Source organism: Urocitellus parryii, chromosome 7 (genome assembly GCF_045843805.1).
Source record: "Urocitellus parryii isolate mUroPar1 chromosome 7, mUroPar1.hap1, whole genome shotgun sequence".
NCBI classification, from domain to species: domain Eukaryota; kingdom Metazoa; phylum Chordata; class Mammalia; order Rodentia; family Sciuridae; genus Urocitellus; species Urocitellus parryii.
In genome coordinates, this window is record NC_135537.1 from 157,637,543 (window position 1) to 157,662,715 (window position 25,173).

Genomic DNA, 25,173 nt, shown 5'->3' on the forward strand with positions numbered 1-25,173 from the left:
ACTAGTTACCATGTTTTAAAGTGCAAAAGTCTACTTAATGGGTACAATGGCAGCCACTGCAGAACTTTTCAGCCAAATTGCTACTTGAAGCAGCAAGTTACACACCCCAAAATATTTCTGAAACCAACTACAAAACCATGAAGATGGTCAGGCATGGTAGCACATGCCTGTAATCCCAGAGACTCGGAATGTTAGGCAGGAGGATTTCAAGTTGGAGGCCAGCCTCAACAACTTAGCGAGGCCCTAGGCAACTTGGTAAGACCCTGTCTCGAAGAGCTGGGGATGTGGTTCAATGATTAAGCACCCCTGGGTTCAAACTCTGGTATAAAAATAAAAAACTATGGAAGTGCTATTCTGGGAGCTGAGGCAAGAGGACTGCTTAAGCCCAGGAGTCTTAAGACTAGCCTGGGTAACACCAATACCCCATCTCAACAAAGTGACTGTAAAGGTGCTTAATTTAAAAGATTCATTGTTTCAACTATATTATGCTTATAAGTTCCCATCCCCTTGAAAAGTACTTCTAGGACTGGGCATATGGACAGTGGTAGAGTGCCTGCCTAGCATGCATGAAGCCATGAATCTGATACCCAGCACTGAAAAAATGAAAAAATCTTTTTTTTTTTTTTTTTTTGCTGATGCTACAAAATTATTCCAATTCCTCCTCAAATTTTGAAGCATATAGAAAAAAAAAAATCAAACATACACCAGAACAACAAACCTTAACTAGATGTGCTTTTTTTTGGGGGGGGCAGGGGGGTGATAGAGTCTTATTAAATTGCTGAGGCTGGCTTTAAACTTGTAATCCTCCTGCCTCAGCCTCCTGAATTGTTGGGATTACAAGCAAGCACCACTGTACTTGGCCCTTGCCCTTTTTATTATCTTGAAACAGGGTCTCAGAAAGTTGCTTAGGACCTAAGTTTTTGAGGCTGGCCTTGAACTTGTGATCCTCCTGCCTCAGCCTCCCAGAATCCCAGGAATTACAGGCATGCAACACTATGCCCAGCTACATGTAATTATTATCAAGGGCCATTGCTGTTGCACTCTTTTGGATCACTGATTTGTAAAGCCCAATCACAAAATGCATACTTATTAATAATAATAACAATCCCTTCATTCCATTTGAATCTCAAAACTCTATGGTTTTTGTATAAACTTTGTATTGGTAAGGGAACCAGAATTAAGGGATATGCCCATGGATGGGATGCCCAGAATGCAGAACTTGGCGAGGCTAGAACCATGTAAGGAATTACCATATGCAACTCCCCTGTGCAGTGTCTTGGTTAAAATTTCAAGTGATCTGGGGAAGTAGCTATTCATGAAAGTTTTTATCCAATAAAAATCACCACCTAATTTAAAATTCATTTTTCTTTTTTTAGGGGGAGGAGGTACCATGGATTGAACTTGGGCACTTAACCACCAAGCCAATCCCCAGCCCTATTTTTGTATTTTTTATTTAGAGACAGGGTCTCACAGAGTTGCTTAGCACCTCATTGCTGAGGCTGGCTTTGAATTTGCAATCTTCCTGGCCTCAGCCTCCGAGGCACTGGGATTATAGGCATGCACCACCACGCCCGGCTAAAGTTCAGATTTTTTGAAAAACAGAATATGTCCAAAACATTTGTTTTATACTCCATTTAAATGAGTAAAGTCATCAATACCATCCCAGGAGTTAAGTAAAAATTATCAACACCGTTCCAGGACTCACCTGCCAACTTGAATGCAGAAGTCCCCTCGAATGGTACCTGGTTTAGAATCTGCTGGATTCGTCTCCCCAAGCATCACCCGGCCTGTCTTCACCACATTCAGCCCCTCCCAGACCTTGACCAGGGGTAAAAGGAATTGTTGCAGATCTACCACTCAGGATCATTCCAGACAAACACCCCTACCTAACAGCACACATCAAAGAGACAAATCAGTGGTAACCCCAGTAGAGAGCAGGGGCCTATATGACAAATTTTATTGCAAATATAGGATCCAGGTAGAGTCTACACTTAAGGGACTTAAAGAGATACAGAAAAAAATAGTTGAAGAAGGGGTAAAGTGATAACTGCAATACGATCAGTGAACATCCCAGAAGACAGCAAGAGATGGCAAAGGTTGATATAAAAGGGAAAATATTCCAGGGAAGAGCAGGAGGCAAAGGTCATGCTAGGGAAACCAGAAAGGCTCTTTCTCAATTTTGGTGCCTATTACACGCTCTACTTCTCTTCATTCCCAATTGAACATTAATGCCATCTAGAAAATGCTTCATCTCTAGCATAGGATTAGAGACCTTTTGCTTCATGTATTACATAAGTTCAAATTTTTCATGAGAAATTTTTAGAAAGTATTTTTTTTAAGTCTAGGAAACATTATGGTGACAAACACTTGATGAACCTAAGAAATCTAGCACTCCTTTTGCTGGCAGTGAGGCTACCCCTGGGGGGATTTACCATAAAGCATCACTTTTTTCCTAAAATCTGATTCTCTTTCCCTTCTCCTCCCAAACTCCTAGTTAATATTTCCAGCAGGACCCATGTATAAAAGGAATTATTTAGGGTGGGGTATCTAAAAAAAGAGCAAGTAGGCACAGCAATTTCCCTGGTCTCCCCTCATCCCCAACAAGCACTCACCATAGCTACCACTGGCCCTGAGTTCATGTACTTCACCAGCCCTGGGAAGAAGGGACGATCTTTCAGGTCAATGTAGTGCTGCTTCAGATGGTCCTCAGAGGCCTGATATTCAGAAGAGGATCCAGTTAGGAAACAAGCTAGAAAGGCTCAAGTATGGCTCCACCCCATTCTCTGAGTCCCTCATCAATGTGGCATGTTCTCCAAGAGTCCTTTGGGGGGCTGAGGATGTAGCTCAGTGGTAGAGCAACTGCCTAAATGTGCAAGGCCTTGAATTCCATAAAGGAAAGGGGAAAAAAGTCCCTTTTTTCACAAGATATGTATTTAAAAAAAAAAATCAAGCCTATTGCAAATCCCTCCTGAGTAACTTACCAAAATACAGTCTTAAAATATTTTAAAGACTGGGAATGTAGCTCCATGGTAAAGTATTTGCCTAACATGCATGAGGCCCTGGATCCAATCCCTGGTACCACAAAAGATTAAAAAAAATTTAAAAGGGGAAAAGCAAAAAACAGCTTTTAAAGGGGGCTGGGGGTGTAGCTCAGTAGTAGAATGCCCGGGCTTCAATCCCCAGTACTGGGGAGGGAAAAGAAAAAGGAAAAAGAAAAAAAGAATCCTATCCAAACCATGCACCTGATGCCATTTTAGCAGAAAGACTTCTGATCATAAAAACATCCTTGTAATGTCAGTGACGTTATGAATTTTATAATACTTAACCAGAGATGATCTGAGGATCCAGACTTAGGAAGTTAAATGTTGGCTGCAACTGAAGGATAAGTCACATGGAGATCAAATTAAAATCCTGTTGCCTACTGAGGAGGCCCTTTTTTTTTTTTTTTTTTTTTTGATCCCGGGATGGGGTACCAGGGATTGAACTCAGGGGCACTCGACCACTGAGCCACATCCCCAGCCCTGTTTTTTAATTTTATTAAAGACAGGGTCTCACTGAGTTGCTTAGCGACTCGCTAAACTGCTGAGGCTGGCTTTGAATTCGCGATCCTCCTGCCTCGCTTCCGGAACAGCTGGGTCACGGCGCCCAACAAAAACCCTTTTAAACATTTCAGATGATAACAGAACATTCTCTTCTCTGACGAACTTGGTTTTCAGTCCTTATTTAACCTATCATTATCAGGGTTCGGATCTGTGCAAATCTGATGTGGCAAATACGGTCACAACCCTATGTATTTCCAGGATGGACACTGCATCCAAAACCCGCCATCCTCAAATGTCAGGCAAAGCACTGGACTTCAATCCTCCATTCTGTGCGTACGTAGACCCGCGAGGGCCGGGAAGGGAGTTCAGACTTCCTCCTCGGTGCTGCCCCCCGGTGACCGTCGGGTAGAGCCGGACACCAGCTGGACGCGTCGAGGGAAGGAAGCCAGCCCTGGGCAGGAGTCACGTTACCTCCGCTTAACCTTCCCAAGGGCGTCGGTCCTCCCCAGCATCATGAAAGGGCCAGAGGACCACGGCAGCCCTGGGTAGGGGCAGAGGACAAGGGGATTTTCCCGCGAGCGTAGTCAGCCAAGGGGACTCCAACCCGGAAAGGAGACGCAGACTAACCGCTGCCAGGAGGGCGAACACCCGAGCCCGGGCGCTGAGTGGGCAGGGAGCTAAGGGAGCGTTACCCGAAGGAACTTCATGGCCACCAGCCGGAACCCCTTCTGCTCGAAGCGCTTGATGATCTCGCCCACCAGGCCGCGCTGCACGCCATCCGGCTTGATGGCGATGAAGGTGCGTTCGAGGTTTGCCATGGTCCTGCGGAACCCGAGGCGCAGTCAGGGCCCGGCGTCTGCCAGGACACAGCCCCGCCGGGGCCACGGCCCGAGTAGGGGAGGCCACGTGGACACCCGTCCGGCCACCCTCCTCCCCCAGTTCAGGGACACGTGGCTTCCCGGGCGCTTCCGCCCTGCCCCTGCAGGCGCCGCCGCCCGTACGCAGTGTCTCAAGGCCCGGGAAGGGAAGGTGCTAGGGACCCGGATCCGACCAGCGCGGTGCAGCAAGGGGCCGCGAGCGCGTGCAGACGGGAGCCCGGATCCGCGGGAAGCGGTACGGGGTGGCGGCAGAGAGTGCACCCAGCCTTACCCGGGGACTGCTGGACCGGCGGTGGCTGTGCTGCAAGACCGAAATCTGAGCGACCACCCGACCCGGGAGACAGCAGAGGAGGAGGAGCGGGGGCGGGGCGCCGGACGGCCACACCCCGGAGGGCCCGCTGCCCAACCCGGGGATGCCCGGCGCGCCGGACGCGGCAGGCCGCCGTGTCCCCGCCCAGCTACCTGCAAGTGGACGCCCTCGCCTTGCCAGCGACTACCGGGTTCTAGGCGGGAGGTGATTTGTCCCCTAACTTCCGGGCCTCCCCAATTAAGACTGCCCTTGTTCCTCCTGCTTCACTTCTACTCGGCGAGAACCTACTGCTGGTCTGCAGTTCTTTCCCGGTCAATTCCATCTGCTTTCACCCTCCGCCGGAGCGCCCCGGGTCCAGCTGGATTCCCCTGCCCTCAGGCGCCCCCAAGTCCTTATCCTTAACACCTCTGAAAGTCAGCCTTCCCTTCCCCACCCCTTTGCTTAAGCCCTGGTTAAGCCCTCAGCCTGTTCATCCACGACCTCGCCTCTAGCCGCTCGCACGGAGCCTCTTTCAGCACCCTCCTCTGGGTGCCATCTGCTCCAGATTCTGTACCTTACCTCAGGAAGGCGTTCAACTCCTTGAGAAGATATTGCATGCCTTTCGCTATATGTCCCTGGTTGCCTGTCTCCCCACTACCCTTCCAACCTTAATTAGCTGCCCTGTTCCCACACAGCACTACTTAACCACACGGTTAAGTTCCACCCGAGACACACCACAGCAAGTCTAGATTCTCACAGAAATCAGTCCTGTTGACTTGTAAACAAGCCCCCACTCCTGTCTATCTATCAGGCAAACCACTAGCTCCCTGCAGGTACCACCCACCCTTCTTTGCTGGGTCCTAACCACAAAAATCACAGAATTCCGGTACAACTCTGGTGACCCAGCCAGCTGCAGGTTTGTCTCAGGCTGGCTTGAGCCCAAGTTGGGGCCTAGAACCTTCTCAGGCACTGATTAAGACATATAGATTTTTTTTTTTTTTTTTTTTTTTTTTTAGTGAGAGAATTTTTAATATTTATTTTTTAGTTCTTGGCGGACACAACATCCTTGTTGGTAAGACATATAGATTGTTGTCCAAAACACAAGCTGGCTAGGAGCCTAAGCCAAAATTCCCTAAACCCACATGTAAGCTCCATACTGTGGCCCCTTGCTGAGGACACCCCTTTCCTCTCCATGTCTGTCTCAAGGAGGAGCTGCAGCACTCTTAAGTTTCCCTAATAAGCTTTGGGCTGTTCACCCTGGCAGTTAGTGCTTCTTCTGGAATCCCAACAGGCTCATCTAGGGATGGCTTTCACCCTTGGAGTCCCTTTTTGATGGTCCCCTGCTTCTCTAGGGGAGTCAGCAAGCCCTCCCCTCAGTGTCCCTTACACTGACACCTGTACACCAGCACTCCCTGCCCTGAGATGACGTGACTCTCTATGCCCCCCATCCAGTACTCTAAGCTGACCTCACTAGCACAGCACTTATTACCTGTGACTGACCAAATGGGTGACAATCCAAGCGTGTAATTACACCTTACCAGCTTCCCAAACCTTTAATGGCAGAGCATCAACCCATGATATATTGACAATAATTGTCACTTTCCCTCATTCTAGGACAGGGTTTCCTTTGACCTCAATCTGAACCACACTCATTTATTTTCCTTTTAAGAGTTACCAAATGTCAAACTGTGGGTAAGAGTGTGGAAATTTCACTGGGCATTTCTCTATCCAGTAGACACCTGTTTGCCCCTTGGCCAGGTCACTAATACCAACATATAGTTCTTTTTTTTAAATATTTTTTTAAAGAGAGAAAGAGAATTTTTAATATTTATTTTAAATTTTTTTTTAGTTCTTGGCAGACACAACACCTTTGTTTGTATGTGGTGCTGAGGGTCCAACCCGGGCTGCACGCATGTCAGGCAAGCGCGCTACCGCTTGAGCCACATCCCCAGCCCCCAACATATAGTTCAATACTAACCCTCTCCAACATCTTTCCTTCCTGGAAAGACCTTCCTTAACAAGAAGCTATAGCACTCCTGCCTCACTACCACATTCTGCAAAGGTTCTGGTAGGTCCTGGTACTGTCATCCCACACCCTAAAACAGGCTTTGCATGAAATTGAAATGCACCTAGCCTCCAGCTGCCCCAAAAGAAGGCAGCTCTATTCCAACCATTCTCCTCCTCCTTTCCCTTGCTCTCTATTGCCCCTTCCAGCCAGATGAACAAATACTAAGCAAGAAACCCTTCTGAAGTTTATGGCAAAAATCAGTTGTCTTTCAATATTCATTCTCACTTTCTAGTTCACCTTTTTCCAAGGTAGAACTACTGTGTTTGTTTGTTTAAGATAGAGAAGAGAGAGAGAATTTTTTAATATTTATTTTTCAGTTTTCAGTGGACACATCTTTATTTTATTTTTATGTGGTGTTGAGGATCAAACCCAGCGCCCCATGCACGCCAGGCGAGCACGTTACCATTTGAGCCACATCACCAGCCCCAGAACTTCTGAGTTTTACGTGAGCACAGTTTACTCAAATAAAAAGAACATTTTCCAGGCTCTTAGTAGCTAAATGCAGCCATATGACTAAGTCCTAGCCAATGGGATGTCAGGGACAGTGAAGGTATTTCACTTTTGTTTTTTTAGTTGTGTTTGATTTGGGGTTTGTTTTGATTTCTTTTGTGTTTGGTACCAGGGATGCTTTATCACTGGGCTACATCCCCAGCTTTTTATTTTGAACCAGGGTCTCGCTAAGTTGTTTAGGACCTTGCTAAATTGCTGAGGCTGGCTTTGAACTTGAGATCGTTCTGTCTCAGCCTCCCGAGTCTCTGGGATTATGGGTATGTGCCACTGCACCTGGCTCTTTTTTTCTTTTGAGACAGGGTGTCACTATAGTGCCCAGGCTGGCCTTGAACTACTGCTTTCCAGGTAGCTAGGACTACAAATATGTACCACAGAACCCAGTTTGAGTTATACCTTTAAAAGTAAAGGATACTCCTTCCATTTCCATCCCCAACTTTCTGGAATGTGGCCCTAGGGGTAGTAATCCACATGGAGTTGGTTAGAAGGAACTGAGTCCCTGGACAACCTCAAGGTTCAGAGCCTTACCACCAACACCATCCCTAATGAACAGCTTGGATTTTAAATTGTAAGAGAAGGGGGCTGGGGATGTGGCTCAAGTGGTAGCGCGCTCGCCTGGCATGCGTGCGGCCCGGGTTCGATCCTCAGCACCACATACCAACAAAGATGTTGTGTCCGCCGAGAACTAGAAAATAAATATTAAAAAAAAAAAAAAAAAGACTTTAAAAAAAAAAATTGTAAGAGAAGTACATTTCTGTCTTATCTCTCTTAAAACAACCAAATCAAATCCAAATAAGTCCAAGCTACTTAGATTCGTCCCACTTTGAGACCATCCCAGGGATCTAGGCCTACTGTCCAGTTTTTTTCTTAAATATTTTTTTAGTTGTAGTTGGACACAATACCTTTATTTTTTTATTTATTTATTTTTATGTGGTGCTAAGAATCAAACCCAGTGCCTCGTGCATGTTAGGCAAGCGCTGTACCGCTGAGCCATAAACCCAGCCCCTTTTCTTTTTTTTTTTTTCTTTATTTTAGTTTTCGGCAGACACAACATCTTTGTATGTGGTGCTGAGGATCGAACCCGGGCCACACGCATGCCAGGCGAGTGCGCTACTGCTTGAGCCACATCCCCAGCTCCCCAGCCCCTTTTCTTGAGTTTTTAAGTACTTACAACTTCTCATATTTCTGAAGACCAGGATGGATATCTTTTCGTGTGTATGTGTATGGTACTAGGGATTGAATTCATGGCCTGCAAGGCAAGCACTGTACCAATTGAGCTATATCCCCAGCCCAATCTTTTATTTCTGATGAATCCTCTGTATCCAGTACAATCTCTGTGTATTTGTGTATGGGGGGGGACTGAACACCCAGGCATGCTCTAACACTATGCCATATCCTCAGCCCTGGTTTATTAGTTTTTTGTTTTTTTTTTAAAGAGAGGGGAGAGAGAGAGAGAGAGAGAGAGAGAGAATGAATGAGAATTTTTTAATATTTATTTTTTAGTTTTCAGCGGACACAACATCTTTGTTTGTATGTGGTGCTGAGGATCGAACCCGGGCTGCACGCATGCCAGGCGCTACCGCTTGAGCCACATCCCCAGCCCCTAGTTTTTGTTTTTTATTTTGAGCAGAGTCTCACTAAGTTGCTTAGAGCCTCACTTAGTTGCCAAGGCAAGCCTCAAATTTGTGGTCCTTCTACCTCAGCCTCCTGAGCTGTAAGGATTACAGGCATGTGCTACCATACCCAGCCCCTATTAGTTTTGACAACCTAACAGATCCTCCATAAATACTTGTTGACTGGCTCTGTGCCAAGAGTGGATGACATGCAGGAGGTGAGGAGGTAAATAGGCAAAGAGAATGCCTGTGTGTATGTGAGATCTTCAAGCCAATATAAATAATTTATATAGTATTTATACTCCAGTAGTTCAGATTATTCAGAAAACACAAAAAGAAGAATGCAAAGCAATACAAAGTAACCAATTCAACTAATCCTATGTTGAGATGAAACATTTTAATCTGATGGTAGCACATAACACTGTACAGGGAGTACTCACAGCTCAAGAGTTCCCTTGGAGAAACTCTTATTTATTCCAGAAATAACTAGATTTGCTATAGTCTGGTCCCCTGCCCATGGGAATGGTGGGAAGTAGACAAGCAAAGCATGGTGGCTTGCCCTCCTGTCACTCGTAAATCCAGTCCTGTGCACAACTCTTGTAATCCACCAGTTCCTCAGGTTGAAACCACAAGCTGATCTCCTTCTCTGCACTCTCCACAGAATCGCTGCCGTGGATAATGTTCCTGGTGGAGAAGAGATGACCACATTACCAAGACCAGAAGAATTAAGCCCAGAAACCCACCACATTCCCCAATGCCAGAAAGTCTAGAGCCGCAGCAGCGCAAAGCCAAAGGTGCATGCACTTTAGACGATGTAGCAAAAGAAAAAACTCACAGCTGCCATTAATAGGATGAAGAAGGACCTCCCCACACCCAGCCCTCCTGGCAACACTGATACAAGCAGTGACAGCCTTCGGGGAAGCCTCCGGTCAGGTTCTACTTAGGCACAACCACAGGATGATGACGACCAAAGACAGAGAGCCCTCAAAGTCAACCACTAACTTTAGAGGACAGTGAACTCTGATTTAAAACTGACCTGCATGTGTTATCATGTCTATCTCCAGCCTCAGAAGCCCGAATTTTTGTGGCAATTCAGATTTGGGAATAGAGTAAAAAAAAAAAACCACCAAATCCCACCTGCCAACTTGGATGCAAAAGTCCCCACGAATGGTCCCAGGCTTGGAATCAGCAGGATTGGTCTCCCCGAGCATCACTCGGCCTGTCTTCACCACATTTAGTCCCTCCCAGACCTTCAAGGACAAAAGAGAATGTGATCAAGGAAGAAACCCAATCTCACCAGAAAATCTGGCAACTATTAATTCAGAAAAAGTCCCCATTAAGATGACATTCAAAAAAAAAAAAAAAAAATGACATTCATTCAATGAACAAATATTTATGGAGCATCTACTCCCAGTTCTGGGGTAACTGGTCTCCCTGCCCCTACTCCTGCCTTTCTACAATCCATTCTCAACATGGCAAATTATGTGGCTTTTTTAAAATGCCAAATGTAAAACCTCCCATCACCTCCCAGAACTAATGAAGAGCATGGACAACACAGCCCTTGTGCCATGGCCTTCCCCAGCCCTTTTTGTTTTTTGAGACAGGGTCTCGCCAAGTTGCTGAGGGTCTCGCTACATTGCTGAGGTTAGCCTCAAACTTGCAATTCTCCTGCCTCAGCCTCCAGAGTTACTGGGATTTTAGGCATGCACCACCACATCTAGTTGTGAACTTATCTCGACCTAATGTTTCTGGTTAAGTTGGCTTTAACCATCCCAACCTCCTTTCCCTGCCATGCCCCTCCCCAGGTCCTTTCCACATGCTGTTTTGTTTTTTCTTTTTTCAGGTATTAGGGATTGAACCCAGAGGCACTCAACCACTGAGCCACATTCCCAGCACTATTTTGTATTTTATTTAGAGACAGAGTCTCTCTGAGTTGCTTAGCACCTTACTTTTTGCTGAGGCTAGCTTTGAACTCACAATTCTCCTGTCTCAGCCTGTCTCGGACTCCAGAGTTGTGGAGATTACAGGCATGTGCCACTGCACCCGGCCACATGCTGTTTTCTTGTTTGGGAATGTTCCTCACTGATTTTTGTGCATGGCAGGCTCCTTCTTGTCATTCAGATCTGAGCTTACAAATCACATTCCTTGACCATCACATCACCCAGTTTCATTCCTGTGCATCTTACTATACTATTATATAAGCTTTTAAATATATTGGCTTAGTAATATACATATATTTATATATTATAATGTATATTTATTATGTATGTATGTATGTGTACATATTTCTTAATTTCTTTATTGTCTGCCCACCCTTACTCCCTTCAAGAAATGTAGGCAAGGGCTAGGAATATAGCTCAGTGGTAGAGCACTTGCCTAGTATACCCGAAGCCCTTGGTTTGATCTCCAATACTGTAATTTTTGAAGAAAGGAAGTGCAGGCAAAGAAAGGTATGAAAACAGATATCCACTTTATCTCATTCATGACTATATCCCCAATGTCTAGAAGAAAGCCTGGCACATATATATAACAAGGCACACCAGGCAAGCATTCTGCCACTGAGCCACATCCCTAGCTAAATGAATACATTCTCTACACTACCAGAGGGGAGCAGTGACAAGGACTATATACATATTTGGTAGTAATACTGCAATAACCAAGAAACAATCTCCTGCCTTCCAGAGGCTTGAACAAGCAGGTCTCTCCGGTTTCCTCCTAGTCACAGGTCTTCAGCTCAATAAGCAAATGTATCTTTTCTTTGGTGGGTCAGAGAGCTGACTCATACCAACTGCCCATTCCTGCCAACCTGAAATTCCTCTGAAGCAATGAGGCCCTGGCATCAGATTTGGGAATCACAACATTTGTTCTTCTCCACTTCCAACTGAGTCATTCATTCAACATCCCACACAGGCACACTCACCATGGCAACCACTGGCCCAGAGTGCATGTACTTCACCAGGCCAGAGAAGAAAGGACGGTCCTTTAGGTCGATGTAGTGTTCCTTGAGAAGGTCTTCAGAAGCCTTATTCCATAGGACAGAAAAGAAGAACTAAGAACCCCAAACATTCTAAAAACAAATAATCTGGTTATTCCCCCTCACTCATCCTACTATTTAAAACATGAGCTCTTAGCTCATCATACATTCTCATCTTAGTCATTTTTTTTCTTTTCTGGTGCTGGGAATTGAACCCTGAGCCTTGGGCACACCAGGCAAGCATTCTGCCACTGAGCCACATCCCTAGCTAACTGAATACATTCTCTACACTACCAGAGGGGAGCAGTGACAAGGACTAAAAGTGCTTCTGCAGTTTGAACCAATTTTCTCCCTCTAGGCCTTGAATGATCAGAATAAAATAACATTAAAATTGAATCCCCCCCATCTCATGTTAAGAAAACAAACAATACAATGAATTTCCATTGGTGGACTGTGATGAACTTGGGGAGGGAAGTCAGGGAGGTAGTGTGGGCATTCTATAGGCAGCAAACTGAACCAGGCCATCTCCCAGGAATACTTACTTATTCAGAGGATAAAGCCACAGTGTGGTGACCATGTGATCCCCAAAGATATCCATAAACCACCCAAAAGAACATGACATCTAGCAATAAATAATTCTTATTTATTGCTGGAAGAATGAATTAGAATCTCTCACACTTCAAGGCTGGTGTATAGGAACAAATAAAGTTAGCTAGAGAGCAAACCATCTGCTTAGTTTCAACTCAACTTGGCTGTGATCTCTCACTGCCTCTATGCTTGCTGAGAATCTCGCAAGGCCCTTAGTTTTAGTTCTATTAATTGGTTCTAAAGATCTTTAGCTTGCAAAACATAGAGGCTTTTTTTTTTGATAGACGGAGAACCTCAAGTAATGGAAGAAATCATTCCTTCCATTCTTTACCAAACTCACATCCTTGACAGGAAAAGTCATTGTAAAGGAGAAAATTGTTTGACTTAGGAGTCAGAGACCCAAGTTAAAAATCCCAGCTGCATCACCGACTGTGCTATCAGGCATATTACTTAACCTCTCCAAGCCTGCTTCCCCCTAACAATGTCTCAGGGTTGTCAAGAGGGCTAGAGGAGAAAACATAGTTGCCCAGCACAGAGTAAATACCTGATCAACACCTCATTCATTTCATTTTACCTTCAAAACCAAATTAATATGTAAATCCATTGTTTGTCCATCAACTGACTCTCATCATTCCACCTCGCTCTTCCCTCAGCATTAAGAGTCTATCCCCTTTCCTAAAATATCACACAGGAAGTAAACTGCAAATCAAGCTAAATTTAAAATGCACTAGGAGGGGCCAAAGTTGATTCCTTTAATGGGAAAAATTAATTTATTTGAGAATCTGAATCTTCATCTCTTGGATCTGTTTGAAGAGGATTCTTGGCTAATCCTTTGAATTTACTAAAATACTGTTTTGTAGGTGTCTTATAAAGATGTATCTGCTCTCTGCTATGTCAGGAGAGCTATAGTTTTCCCACCAAAGCCCCAATGGTACCTGATATATGTTGGACACTAAGCAGGTAGTAACTGACAATGCAAAGATTTTCTTGCTGAAAAACAACCTGCCTCAAAAAGGGAAAAAAGTTCTCTAAAATTATCTGCTTAGAAATCTAGAGTCCAAGAGCCCAAACACACTTGGGGCTATGTCAGAAATTACAGTGCTACAGGAATTATGTGGAGTTCTACATTGCTAAGGGGAAAGACAGACTATTTTTGCAAGTCCCAAATAGCTTGTTTTGTTTCAAGAGTTAGCCAAGATGCTAGGTCCCTGAGGGGTTTCCAGGCTTCAAGACGTTTGTGGTCAGTCTACCATGAAGAAATCTAAAAGCAGAGGGGACAAACAGAAATTAATCTAGGAAGAATGAAGTTTACTTACCTGCATTAATTTCAGACTAACAAGACGGAATCCTTTCTGCTCAAAACGCTTGATGATCTCTCCCACAAGACCCCTCTGGACCCCATCAGGCTTGATGGCAATGAAGGTGCGTTCATTGTTGGCCATGGTCCTGGAGATAGGCAGGTAGAGGAATGAAACAGCGCTGAATCTCCTGCCTACATTATCCTTCTCAAGCGGATTACCCCCTTAAAGCTGGTTTAAATCTGGCATATCTATTCCAAGTCTCTCTGGTTTAAAAAAAAAAAAAAAAAAAAAAAAAGTTCCTCTCCATTACCTTCATATACATATATGAACTAATATCCCAAAGTGGGGAAGAGTCTAAAAGCAGGGACTGTAATTTCTATCCCATTTGATTTAACAAGCCTCTATTAAGCATCTACTGTACACCCAGCACTGTAATGGAACCAAGGTAGGAGATGTACACAAATTAAATATGATCTTTCTCAATTATCCAGGTTGGAGAAAAATGCACTGATGTGGTTTCACTAAAGTGGAAGTGATATCTGGTACAAGTCTATAGGAGATACAGTTTGACCTACTGCTATAGCCATAGTATTAGAATTGAAAGAGGTTTTAGAAAATATGTCATGTCATATCACAGGGAAAGAAAGAAGCCTGGAGAGCTTCCATTCCATACCCTTCCTTTTACAGAGAAGACCTGCACAGGACCAGAAGAAGAGATCCCTCACCTTGAAAGACAATCCTAAGGGGATATAGCAGCCCCGCCTCCTTCTTCCTTCCTGTATTTAAGTTACCTCTTACTATAGAACCTGAACACTGTAGTCCAACTTTCTATTTGTGTGTCTACCTCCCCGCAGGTCTATGGCCTGCAAACAAGGCTGGTTTACTCCTGTATCTGTCTCTGGTACCTAGCCACGAGGCCTACCTGTCAATAAAAGCAAAGAAAATGCTTTAAATGATAATCACTCAGCCCTTCCAAGAAAGAGGCAAAGCCGAAAGATTAGCTGGGGAACCTCTTAAGGAGCGCTGGACAAGCATGGATTCGCCAGAATAAAATGGGGCTACAGGGCCAGAACCGGTACCTATAAAAGTCCCTTCACACTTCACCCTGGCACACACACCCATCATTCATTCATTCAGCAAGTACTTCCTAAGTGCCAACGCTGTGCCCAGTACCGTACTGAAGGAGAATACCGCACAGCCCCTCCCTGACGGGATAGGCAGCATGGACAAAGAACCCACGTGGCGTGGGAACTGTGCTGACAAGTCTGCACCTGTCCAGAGACGCTCCCCCGCCCTTCTTGCTCATCCGATCCCCTCGACACCTCTCAGAGCAGAACCCACCCCTTCACTAACCCTCTTCATTTCGCACCCCCCCTCTTCCCCAGACTTCACTCCTATCCTTTCCCCTCAGGACCCCAAACCCTTCTCACCCCTGCAGCCGCTCGGGCTTTAACTACCGCCGCAGTACTCGGCACCGGAAACGCACCCCGGCCCCACGTGGTTCCCAGCAGCTGCACACACGGAACGCTTTGGCGCAGATCCGCTGCAGGAGAGCCCTTTTTGCAGAACACCGCTCGCCCACGCCTCCTTCTGTGAGTAGGACGTCATTCTAGGGCGCAACCTTCCGGTGTTTGACTTCCTGCGCTAGTTTTTTCGGGCTCTTCGCTCTGGCTGCCAGCTGTTTTTCAACCTTAATATTCTGACTCACTTCCTTCGTTCTCAAGCAAATTGGCTTCCCGAGAGGTGGCGCTCGCACTTTGCATGAAGTTCGAACCAGCATCTGACCTAGAGGTGGACTTGTCTCTCGCTTCCGCTTTACGTTTATTTACTCCTTCCAGCCTGTCAAGCAATAAAATTATTTACTGAGTCCTACTATGTGCCAGGCACTATTCTAGGCTCCGGGGATAAACTATGTTCGCTTCTGGTAAGATTGAGAGGAGTGTTAACCAAAAAACAGATAAGCAAACTAATAGTTTGTGTTGTATAAGTGCTTTGAGGAAAAAACTGAGCAGGGGGAAAGAGTCGAAGAAGTGATAATAGAACAGATTTGCATGACGTGAGGGAACAAGCCTGGTGACTGAGAGCCGAGAACCATAGTGAGCATTTCGTAGTTCGAAAGGGTCAACATTATGCTGTAGTCAAGCAGGTTTTGTCACAGCATGACATATCTATCTATCTATCTATCTATCTATCTATCATCTATCTATCTATTTCCCAATTTATAAATATGGGTTCTGAAGGTGTGGCTCAGTGGTAGAGTGTATGTGGAAGGCGCTTGTTATTATTATATTCTGCAAAAAGGCCTCTCCTGCAGCGGATCTGCGCCAAACATGTTTATAAATTATATAGATACATAGATCTAGATAGATCAATACATACATATATATTTTTTTAATTATTATGAAGAATGAATGGGTAGAGGAAAGCTACAAAAGCATTTTCCAAAAGAAATGCCATTACAGATAGGAAAAAAAAATGAAACTTGACCAAAATTAACCTCACAAATTATTTTAAAAATTACACAAAATGGTCTATCAATTTAAATGTAAAGTGTAAAACTATAAAAACTTTTTTTTTTTTTTAACAAGGCTGGGGAGGGACACAGTGGCCCATGCCTGTAATCCCAAATGTTCCTGAGGCTGAGGCAGGAGGATTGCAAGTTCAAGGCCAACCTCACCAACTGAGAAAGGCCCTACGTAACCTTGCCTCAAAAAATAAAAGGGGCTTGTGATGTGGTGCAGTGGTTAAGTGCCTCTAGGTTCAATCCTCAGTATGGAGAGAGAAGAGAGAATTATGCTGACTGGAAAAAAAAAAAAAAACGACATGTAGCTGGGCACAGTGGCTTTTTCCTATGTCCCAGCTACTGAGAAGTTGAGGGCAGGAGGATTATTACACCCATGAGTTAAAGGCTAGCCTAGAAAAAGCAGTGAGACCCCATTTGGGGTGGGGGGAGTCACTTGCAAAAAGTTATATACTATATTATTGTATTTGTACAACATTCTGGAGTGGGTGTTAGGAATCAAACCAGTGCCTTCCACATGCACTCTATCACTGAGCTACACCTTCAGAACCCATATAACATGCTTGAAATAACAAAACTATAGAAATATAGATCAGTGGCTGCCAGGAGTTAGAGGTGGGGAAGAGGGTCCACATGTGTCCATAAAGGGGTAGCCCAAGGGAGTCTTGTGGTAATGTTTCTGTATTTTATTGTGGTGGCAATTATACAGATGCACCTGCATGACAATGTTGCATGAAATTATAAATACCTGACATAAATGAGTACATGTGAAACTGGTGAGATCAGAATAAATTCTGTAGATTATACTAATGTCATTTTCCTAGTTTTAATATTATAATTATGTAATGTGTTATCATTTATGATTTCTTTGTACATATTTTTGGCAGTTTCTTCTGAATCAGTACTTAGAAATAAAAGAAATAAGTGGGATTAGAAAAACTGGTTGAGATTGTATTAGTAGCCCAATTGAGAGATGATGTTGGTGTACAAATAGGTGGTGACAAAAAGAGGTAGAGACAGGTGTTTAGAGGGCATATATTTAAGATTAAGTCCAGAAAGTGTGGTGCTGGTGCATAGGATATAGAACACAAGAGAAAAAAGAATAGAGAGCCAGGTGCAGTGATGCACACCTATAATCCCAGCAACTTGAGAGGCTGAGTGAGGAGGATCACAAGTTTGAGGCCAGCCTCAGCAAATAGCGAGGCTCTAAGCAAATTAGTGAGACCCTGTCTCAAAATACAAAATAAAAAGGGCTTAACCACTGAGCTACATGCCAGCTGAGGCTAGCCACAGCAAATTAGTGAGACCCTAAGCAATTCAGTGAGACTCTCTCTCTAAATAAAAAAGGGTTGTTGACGTAGCTCACTGGTTAAGCATTATTGAATTTAATCCCTGGTACAAAAAAAAGAAAAGAAAAAAAAACTTTTTAGGCCTAAAAATCACCTTTATGCAAATAATTCCTATATGTCTGTTCTCAGGCTCAGCATCTCTTCTGAATCGCAGTAAATTACTGCACACTTTCTCTCTGTGTCAACCACACTCATGGCCTCTAGCTGGCATTTGTTGGCTCTTCATATGTCTGTCAATACTATGCAAAGCCTGGGTTTGATCCCCATGGAGATAAAACCTTATTATTATCATTTTCAGATAAGGAAACTGAGGCTCCATGGAGGGAGAACAACAGCTAGAAGAGGTAGAACCAGGATTTCAAATCACTCTGTGCAACACCAAAACCTGGGCCCTTAATCACAGGTGTGCTGGATCTCACTTCCAATGGGGATCAATATGGGGTGCAAATAAATCATAATGGAACCTCAAGGAGATGACACAATTATTCTCAAATGTAATTTGAGAAGAAACAGCTAGCTTCAATACTGTGCAAAGAATGGAATTAATTCGGAACATGACTGTCCTGTTATTAATCATTTAAGGAATCAGAGCAACCAATGCATTATTATACCCATGCATGAGAAATAGAAAGGCATCTTGGGATGCAGAGCAAAGAGCGAACATTCATAATACTAACTGAGAATGAGTCCCTGGGGAATCTTCACTGCTCATAATCAAGAATGAAGTATGAACCCTCCCACCTTTGACTCTAGAGTCAAACTACAAATCAAACAGCAGGATAATTTGGTGAAGGCAATTGTCTGAGCTTCACAAAACCCACACACACAGGTCATCTGTCTGCCTCTGACTCCTCAGTGCATCTGAGTCCCTGATTCCTGAGAGAGGGAAGCAAGAACTTTTGAGGAAACCTGCATTATTTGCTAATAGAGAAAGTAAGTCATGAGTCATCATCACATAGTCTGATGTGGGTACCAACATTTCCCCACCAGAACTGAGGATTGAACCCAAGACTTTGCACATGGTAGGCAAGTGCTGTATCACTGAGTTACACTTCCAGCCCAAGGGAGACTTATTTTTCCTGTTATATCAACTAGTATTAATGAATCGTTTGTCTGTTTTTCACCTCTCCACACTAGTGATTGAACTTAGGAATGCTCTCCCACTGAGCTATGTCCCTAGCCCTTTTAGCCTATGCTACCACGCCTGGTTGTTGGATACTTTTTCTTTTCTTTTTAAAAAAAATTTTTGTAATTGTTGATGGACAGAATACCTTTATTTTATTTGTTTTTATTTTTATGTAGTGCTCAGGATCAAACCCAGTGCCTCACATGTGCCAGGCAAGCACTCTACCACTGAGCAACAGCCCCAGCCCACAATGGGTACTTAATCTTAACTTGTAGATGGAAAATCTGAGGCACAGGAAGTTTAAATAATTAGTATCAGGCTACAAAACTGATAAAATGGCAGAACTTGGCTGTGAATCCATCTTATTCCTGTTCCCCAAGCACATTCCTAACCATCGTGCTGTGTGATGGTGTGTCCAGGAATCACAGACTTCCCTGCAGAATAAGATTTTAGCAGTCACCGTCCAACCCAAATTACATCAGTCATCTTATTTCTTTCTACTCAACTATGTTGCTTTCCTTTGATATCCATGCAGTTTCTGCTCTTATGAACAGTGACTCTAATACCATTGACCTTTTCCCCTTAAGCCACTTGACTTTCTCCCCTTTTATTTTTTACATCTTCTTAGAGTCATTTTGTTTCCACATTCTAAGCTTAGATATAATACATAAAGCCTTTGACAAAAACATGGGCTCTCTGCCTTAACATTTCCCGTACTTGCCCTTCCCTGGTATAGTCTTTCAAGCTAAACCTTTCTGGGGCAAAGGATTATGTATGTGAAGAGGCTCAATATTCAAGGTAGTAATTTAGCATTAATTACCCTTTTTGCTCTCATGTGATTTGACTCTCCACGACCAGACCTGAGAGTCTGACCTAGGTCTAATATTTTTTTGTTTCTACCAATGGTGAGTCCAGACTGGTTCACCACTTTTTTCCTCCCTTTGACAGCTCCAGTTGGGGTTCAATGTCATATAATCTATTATTACCAGAATACTATCATTATAGTATAATACCTTCATATTATTCAGGATAGGCAAAGTTATACTGTAGCTAAAAAAAAAAAGAAAAGAAAAAAAAAGAAAAGAAAAAGAAAGAAAAAATCCTAGTTCTCAGGAGCTACACAAAATCCAATCCAGCTACAGCCTAGCACCTAACCAGTCAGCTATCCCCTGCAGTGGGAGCCAGGCTTTTTCCAACGCATGGCTGTGTCATCTCAGTATAAGGCCTAAGCACACCACAGAAGAGCCAAGGGAGCAGGAGAGTCATGCAGTGACTGTTATATGATTGATTTGGCCTGGAGATGACACAAATCACTTCTCCTTTGAGCCCATTGAGAAGAACTAGTCAAATGACCCTGCCTAACTCTAAGCAGGTTAAGAAATATGGGGAACATGTGGTCTTTTGTGAGCTGGATATGACTTTGCCTTTTCTCATTAATATGCTACACACTACAATCAGTTCTTTCCTTTCTCAGTCTAGCTGTAAACCATCCACTTGTACCTTGGACTTTAACCTTCTACCTCTAAACCCACTCGTTATTGCTTAAACCAATTTCTGATCTTTGGAGTATTTTACCTCCTACAGGATGACCTGGCCTCTGCTCTTTAACTTGCATGCCTCATCATGGGAATGCTTTCTCCCCTTCCCCATGCCTAGTTTTGCATCTAGTCAGCTTCCTGACTAGAGCTGCCAGCTGAGAGTGGTCTGGAAAGATCCTCTGAATTTTTGTAATTGGATCCATTAAGAGCAAGGGGTGGGGCTCGGGATATCTCTCTTTTTTTTTTTTTTAAGAGAGAGTGAGAGAGGAGAGAGAGAGAGAGAGAGAGAGAGAGAGAGAGAGAGAGAGAGTTTTTTTAATATTTATTTTTTAGTTCTTGGCGGACACAACATCTTTGTTGGTATGTGGTGCTGAGGATCGAACCTGGCCGCACGCATGCCAGGCGAGCGCGCTACCACTTGAGCCACATCTCCAGCCCTGGGGATATATCTCTATTGGTAGAGTGCTTGCCTTACATGCACAAGGCCCTGGGATCAATCCCTGGTACTTGGGGGGGGGGGGGGGCAGGCAAGGAGTGAAGAAAGGAACACAGAGAAAATACTGAAAATGATAACTTTCTTTTTTTGGGGGGTGGGCGGTGAGGTGAGGGTACCAGGGATTAAACCTAGCAGAGTTAATCACTAAGCCACTTCCCCAGCTCATTTTTGTTGTTGTGTTGTTGTTTTTGCTTGTTTGTTTGTTTGTTTAAGTTGCTTAGGGCCTTGCTACCTTGCTGAGGCTGGCTTTAGATTGTGATCATCCTACCTCAGCCTCCTGAGTTACTGGGATAACAGGTGTGGCCAACACACCTGGCAAAAATTATAACTTTCTGTACAAAGAAAAAGAAAAGCTGCACCTCTTCATCACTCTGCTTATAATTTCCCTCTGGTCTTCTCTGTGATGTGTTATTTGAAGACAGTTCACTCTTTTAGTAGCGTGAGCAATAGGGTAATCATGTTTTTAATAGGTCAATCATGTCCAGTTATTTCATACTTTTATGTCAAAGCTTCCAGTCCTCTCTCCAAATGGGACATTTTCCTCAGAACATTCCTGGCCTTTGTAGTTTTCACAGGACAAAAAAATCATTCTGTATTAAGCTTTAAGAACAAGTGGCGCCAGCCACGGTAGCGCACGCCTGTAATCCCAGCGGCTGGGAGGCTGAGACAGGAAGATCATGGATTCAAAGCCAGCCTCACCAATGGCAAGGTGCAAACTCAGTGAGACCCTGTCTCTAAATAAAATACGAAATAGGCCTGGGATGTGGCTCAGTGGTCTAGAGCCCTTGAGTTCAATCCCCAGTACCAAAAAAAAAAAAAAAAAAATAGAAAAGAAAAAGAAAGAAAAGAACAGGTGGGGTGGTGAATGCTTATAATCATATAATAATTTAGGAGGCTTAAATAGAAGGATCTTAGTTTGAGCCCAGCCTCATCAACTTAGTGAAACCCTGTCTCAAAATTTTAAAACTAAAAGGGCTGGAGATATAGCTCAGAGGTACTATGTTCCTGGGTTCACTAGAAGAAGAAGGACATGTGGGATTCTTCTAAGAAACCGGAGCCACTACTAGAAATATGCTGGGTGTGATTTTTAGACAAAAACATGGAGAAAGAAGGGATATTCCTAGGGAAGCAAGCTGGGTTTGGCTCTTTTCTAATAATGTGTGTGTGTGTGTGTGTGTGTGTGTGTGTGTGTGTTTTGCTGGGGATTGAACCCAGGACCTTGTGCATGGGAGGCAAACACTCTACCAACTGGCTATATCTCCAGCCCTCTTTTCTAATAATTCTATGATTAATACTGTTAGCTTACACTTAGGCGCCAGGTACTATTCTAAGTGTTTTGTGTGTATCGCCTCATTTCACCTACACAAAGACCCTATGAAATAGGTACTTTTATTTCTTTTCTTTCTTTCCTTTTTTTTCCCTCAGTACTAAAATTGAACCCAGGGCATTCTACCACAGAGCCACATCGTGAACTTTTTTTTTTTTTTAGGGGGGTTATCGGGGATTGAACTCAGGGGCACTCAACCACTAAGCCACATCCCCATCCCTATTTTGTATTTTATTTAGAGACAGGGTCACACTGAATTGCTTAGCACCTTGCTTTTTGCTGAGGCTGGCTTTGAACTCTTGATTCTTCTATCTCAGTCTCCCAATTATAGGTGGGGTTTATAGGTGGGTGCCATCATGACCGGCACCATCCCCAACTCTTTTTATTTTTGATTTTGAGACAAGCTGTCATTAAGTTACCCAGGTTTGCCTTCAACTTGTGATCCTCCTGCCTCAGCCTCCTGAGTCACTGGGATTACAAGTATGTGCCACCATGCCCAGCTGGTATTCTTATCCTCAGTGTCACTTTTATAATTGAGGAAACTGAAGCACAGAGAGTGACTTGCCCAGTCCTTCACAGCTATTCAGTGGCAGAAGCACAGTTTAAACCCCAGTAGCTAACTCCAGACTCCTTACACTCTCGCCCTTATTCTTGTTTATTGCTTCGTGCTTGGCTAAGGTTATAGACTTTTTTTTTTTTTGGTACCAGGGATTCCACCCCTCCTTTGGTACCAGGGTTGCTTAACCACTGAGCCACATCCCCAGACCTTTTCTGTATTTTATAAAGAGAAAATATCTCAATGAGTTACCTAGAGCCTCACTGCTGAGGCTGGCTTTAAATTCTCAATCCTCCTGCTTCAGCCTCCTGAGCTGCTGGGATTACATGCATGTGTCACCATGCCCAACTAAGATTATAAATGTTAACATTTAAGATTATATATATATATACAAGTTATTATTATATATATATATATTTTGTGTGTGTGTGTGTGTGTGTGTGTGGTGCTGGGGACTGAACCTAGGGCCTTGTGCATGCAAGGCAAGCACTCTTCCAACTGAGTTATATCCCCAGCTACAACATTTAAGATTATAATTTTTTTTAAAGAGAGAGTGAGAGAGGAGAGAGAGAGAGAGAGAGAGAGAGAGAGAGAGAGAGAGAGAGAGAATTTTTAATATTTATTTTTTAGTTCTTGGCGGACACAACATCTTTGTTGGTATGTGGTGCTGAGGATCGAACCCGGCCGCACGCATGCCAGGCGAGCGCGCTACCGCTTGAGCCACATCCCCAGCCCCAAGATTATAAATTTTAACAAAACAATAGAGAATATATCCCTCTAGGTATTGAACTTTGCTAATTTGATAGTGAACAATAAAATGTTCTTTCCTTACATGCAAAATTTACCTTGAATTAGAATGGGATATATCCTCTTCTTCCAGATGAATTGTCTCGTGTCAAACATATAATATTATTTGGCTTTTGACTTAGGAATTTGAAATGGTAGAGGTGAAATGGGGTGCTTAGCTGGGAATCAGTAGCTCAGGAATCACAGTCATAAACTTACATACAACTGTAGAAGATTTCTCAACTGTAGATTATCAGTGCCAGCCAGGGACTTCCTAATGCTGAAGTCTCATGCCCCAAGTAGTAATTCTCCCTCTGGGAGTTTTCAGTACTGTGGCAGAAGGAAACATCAATGTGTCCCTTGAGTCACACATGTTAAATTGAAATGAATAAATGAGTGTTCGTTCCCTGCTTCTGATGTGTGAAGCTATTGACTGCCAATGGTTACTATGCTTAGGTTTTCAACAAGCTCTATGGCCCTGACTAAAAATAAGCCACTGGTGTGAGACTAGCTGAGTCATTTTCATACATAAATATGTGGAGGAAAAAAGTAACAAAGGTCAGAGAGGCTCTGTGGATTATTTTCCTTGTGACCAGACACCAATCCTTGATCCCAATCAGACGCTCTTTCTCTTTTATTTCAGATAAGCCAGCCGTGTACCTTAAATAGAAAACATATTCAACAGAAAGTTATTGTGTTTCCATTTGTTCATATCCTGTTTTCTGCTTATGGATTGACCTTGTCCTTAGACTTTATTTATTTAATCTTGCTTTTCTGAGGAATAGAAGCTGATGTTAACCTTTGTAAATGCACTTTACTGTTCATGGAGTGATTTCATATATGTGGTTTCTTCTGAGCAGTATGCCATTCCTCTGGTGATGTGGCAACCTGAGGATAAGTTCCTAGCTTTTCTTTTTCTTTCCTTCTTTTTCTTTTTTTTTTTTTAATAAGATTAGTGTTTTATTTTTTAAAGAGAGAGAGAGAGAGAGAGAGAGAGAGAGAGAGAGAGAGAATTTTTTTTTAATATTTATTTTTTAGTTTTCGGCGGACACAACATCTTTGTTTGTATGTGGTGCTGAGGATCGAACCCAGGCTGCACGCATGCCAGGCAAGCGCGCTACCACTTGAGCCACATCCCCAGCCCTTTTTCTTTTTTTTTAGAGAGAGAGAGGGGGGGGGAATTTTTTTTAATATTTATTTTTTTTTAGTTTTCGGCAGACACAACATCTTTGTTTGTACGTGGTGCTGAGGATCGAACCCGGGCCGCACACATGCCAGGCGAGTGCGCTACCGCTTGAGCCACATCCTCAGCCCCTAGCTTTTCTTGAGGTAGTAAAGTCTTACTGGGACAGGATCCGAATGAAATTGCAAAGTAATTTTTTCTTGTTTTAAGGTAGCCTTTTGTGCTAAGCAAGCACTCTATCACCAGCCACACATCCAGCCCCTTGCCTGCTCCTGCCACTGACTGGTATTGGGGATTGAACTCAGGGTCTCACACATATTGGACCAGTTCTTAACCACTGATACACATACCCGGCCCTTTTTATTTTTTATTAAGAGATAGGGTCTCACTAAGTTGCCAAGTCCCTCGCTAATTTGTTGAGGCTGGCCTTGAATTGGCCATCCTCCTGCCTCAGCTTCCCAAGCAGTTAGGATTACAGGGATGCTCAGCCCTTTTTGAAGTTTGAGACAGGATATCATTAGGTTGCTCAGG

At 43.7% G+C, this 25,173-nt stretch overlaps 1 protein-coding gene across 5 annotated transcripts in view; it reads right to left on the minus strand.

Moving 5' to 3' along the window:
- Nme1 (NME/NM23 nucleoside diphosphate kinase 1) overlaps nucleotides 1–25,173 on the minus strand; it is a 29,880-nt gene that overhangs the window by 272 nt on the left and 4,435 nt on the right. Inside the window, exons 1-6 of one of the 5 annotated variants that reach the window (XM_077800500.1) lie at nucleotides 13,776–13,905; nucleotides 11,818–11,919; nucleotides 10,035–10,147; nucleotides 4,235–4,364; nucleotides 2,613–2,714; nucleotides 1,706–1,818 (exon numbers count right to left, since the gene is read on the minus strand). In XM_077800500.1, the coding sequence (XP_077656626.1) occupies nucleotides 1,706–1,818; nucleotides 2,613–2,714; nucleotides 4,235–4,364; nucleotides 10,035–10,147; nucleotides 11,818–11,919; nucleotides 13,776–13,901 (686 nt within the window). In that variant the 5' untranslated portion in view covers nucleotides 13,902–13,905. Of the gene's footprint in view, nucleotides 1–1,705; nucleotides 1,819–2,612; nucleotides 2,715–4,234; nucleotides 4,365–4,691; nucleotides 4,798–8,801; nucleotides 9,582–10,034; nucleotides 10,148–11,817; nucleotides 11,920–13,775; nucleotides 13,906–15,190; nucleotides 15,344–25,173 lie in introns of those variants that run through there. The other 4 variants (XM_026386753.2, XM_026386756.2, XM_026386757.2 and 1 more) reach the window with 4 other exon arrangements.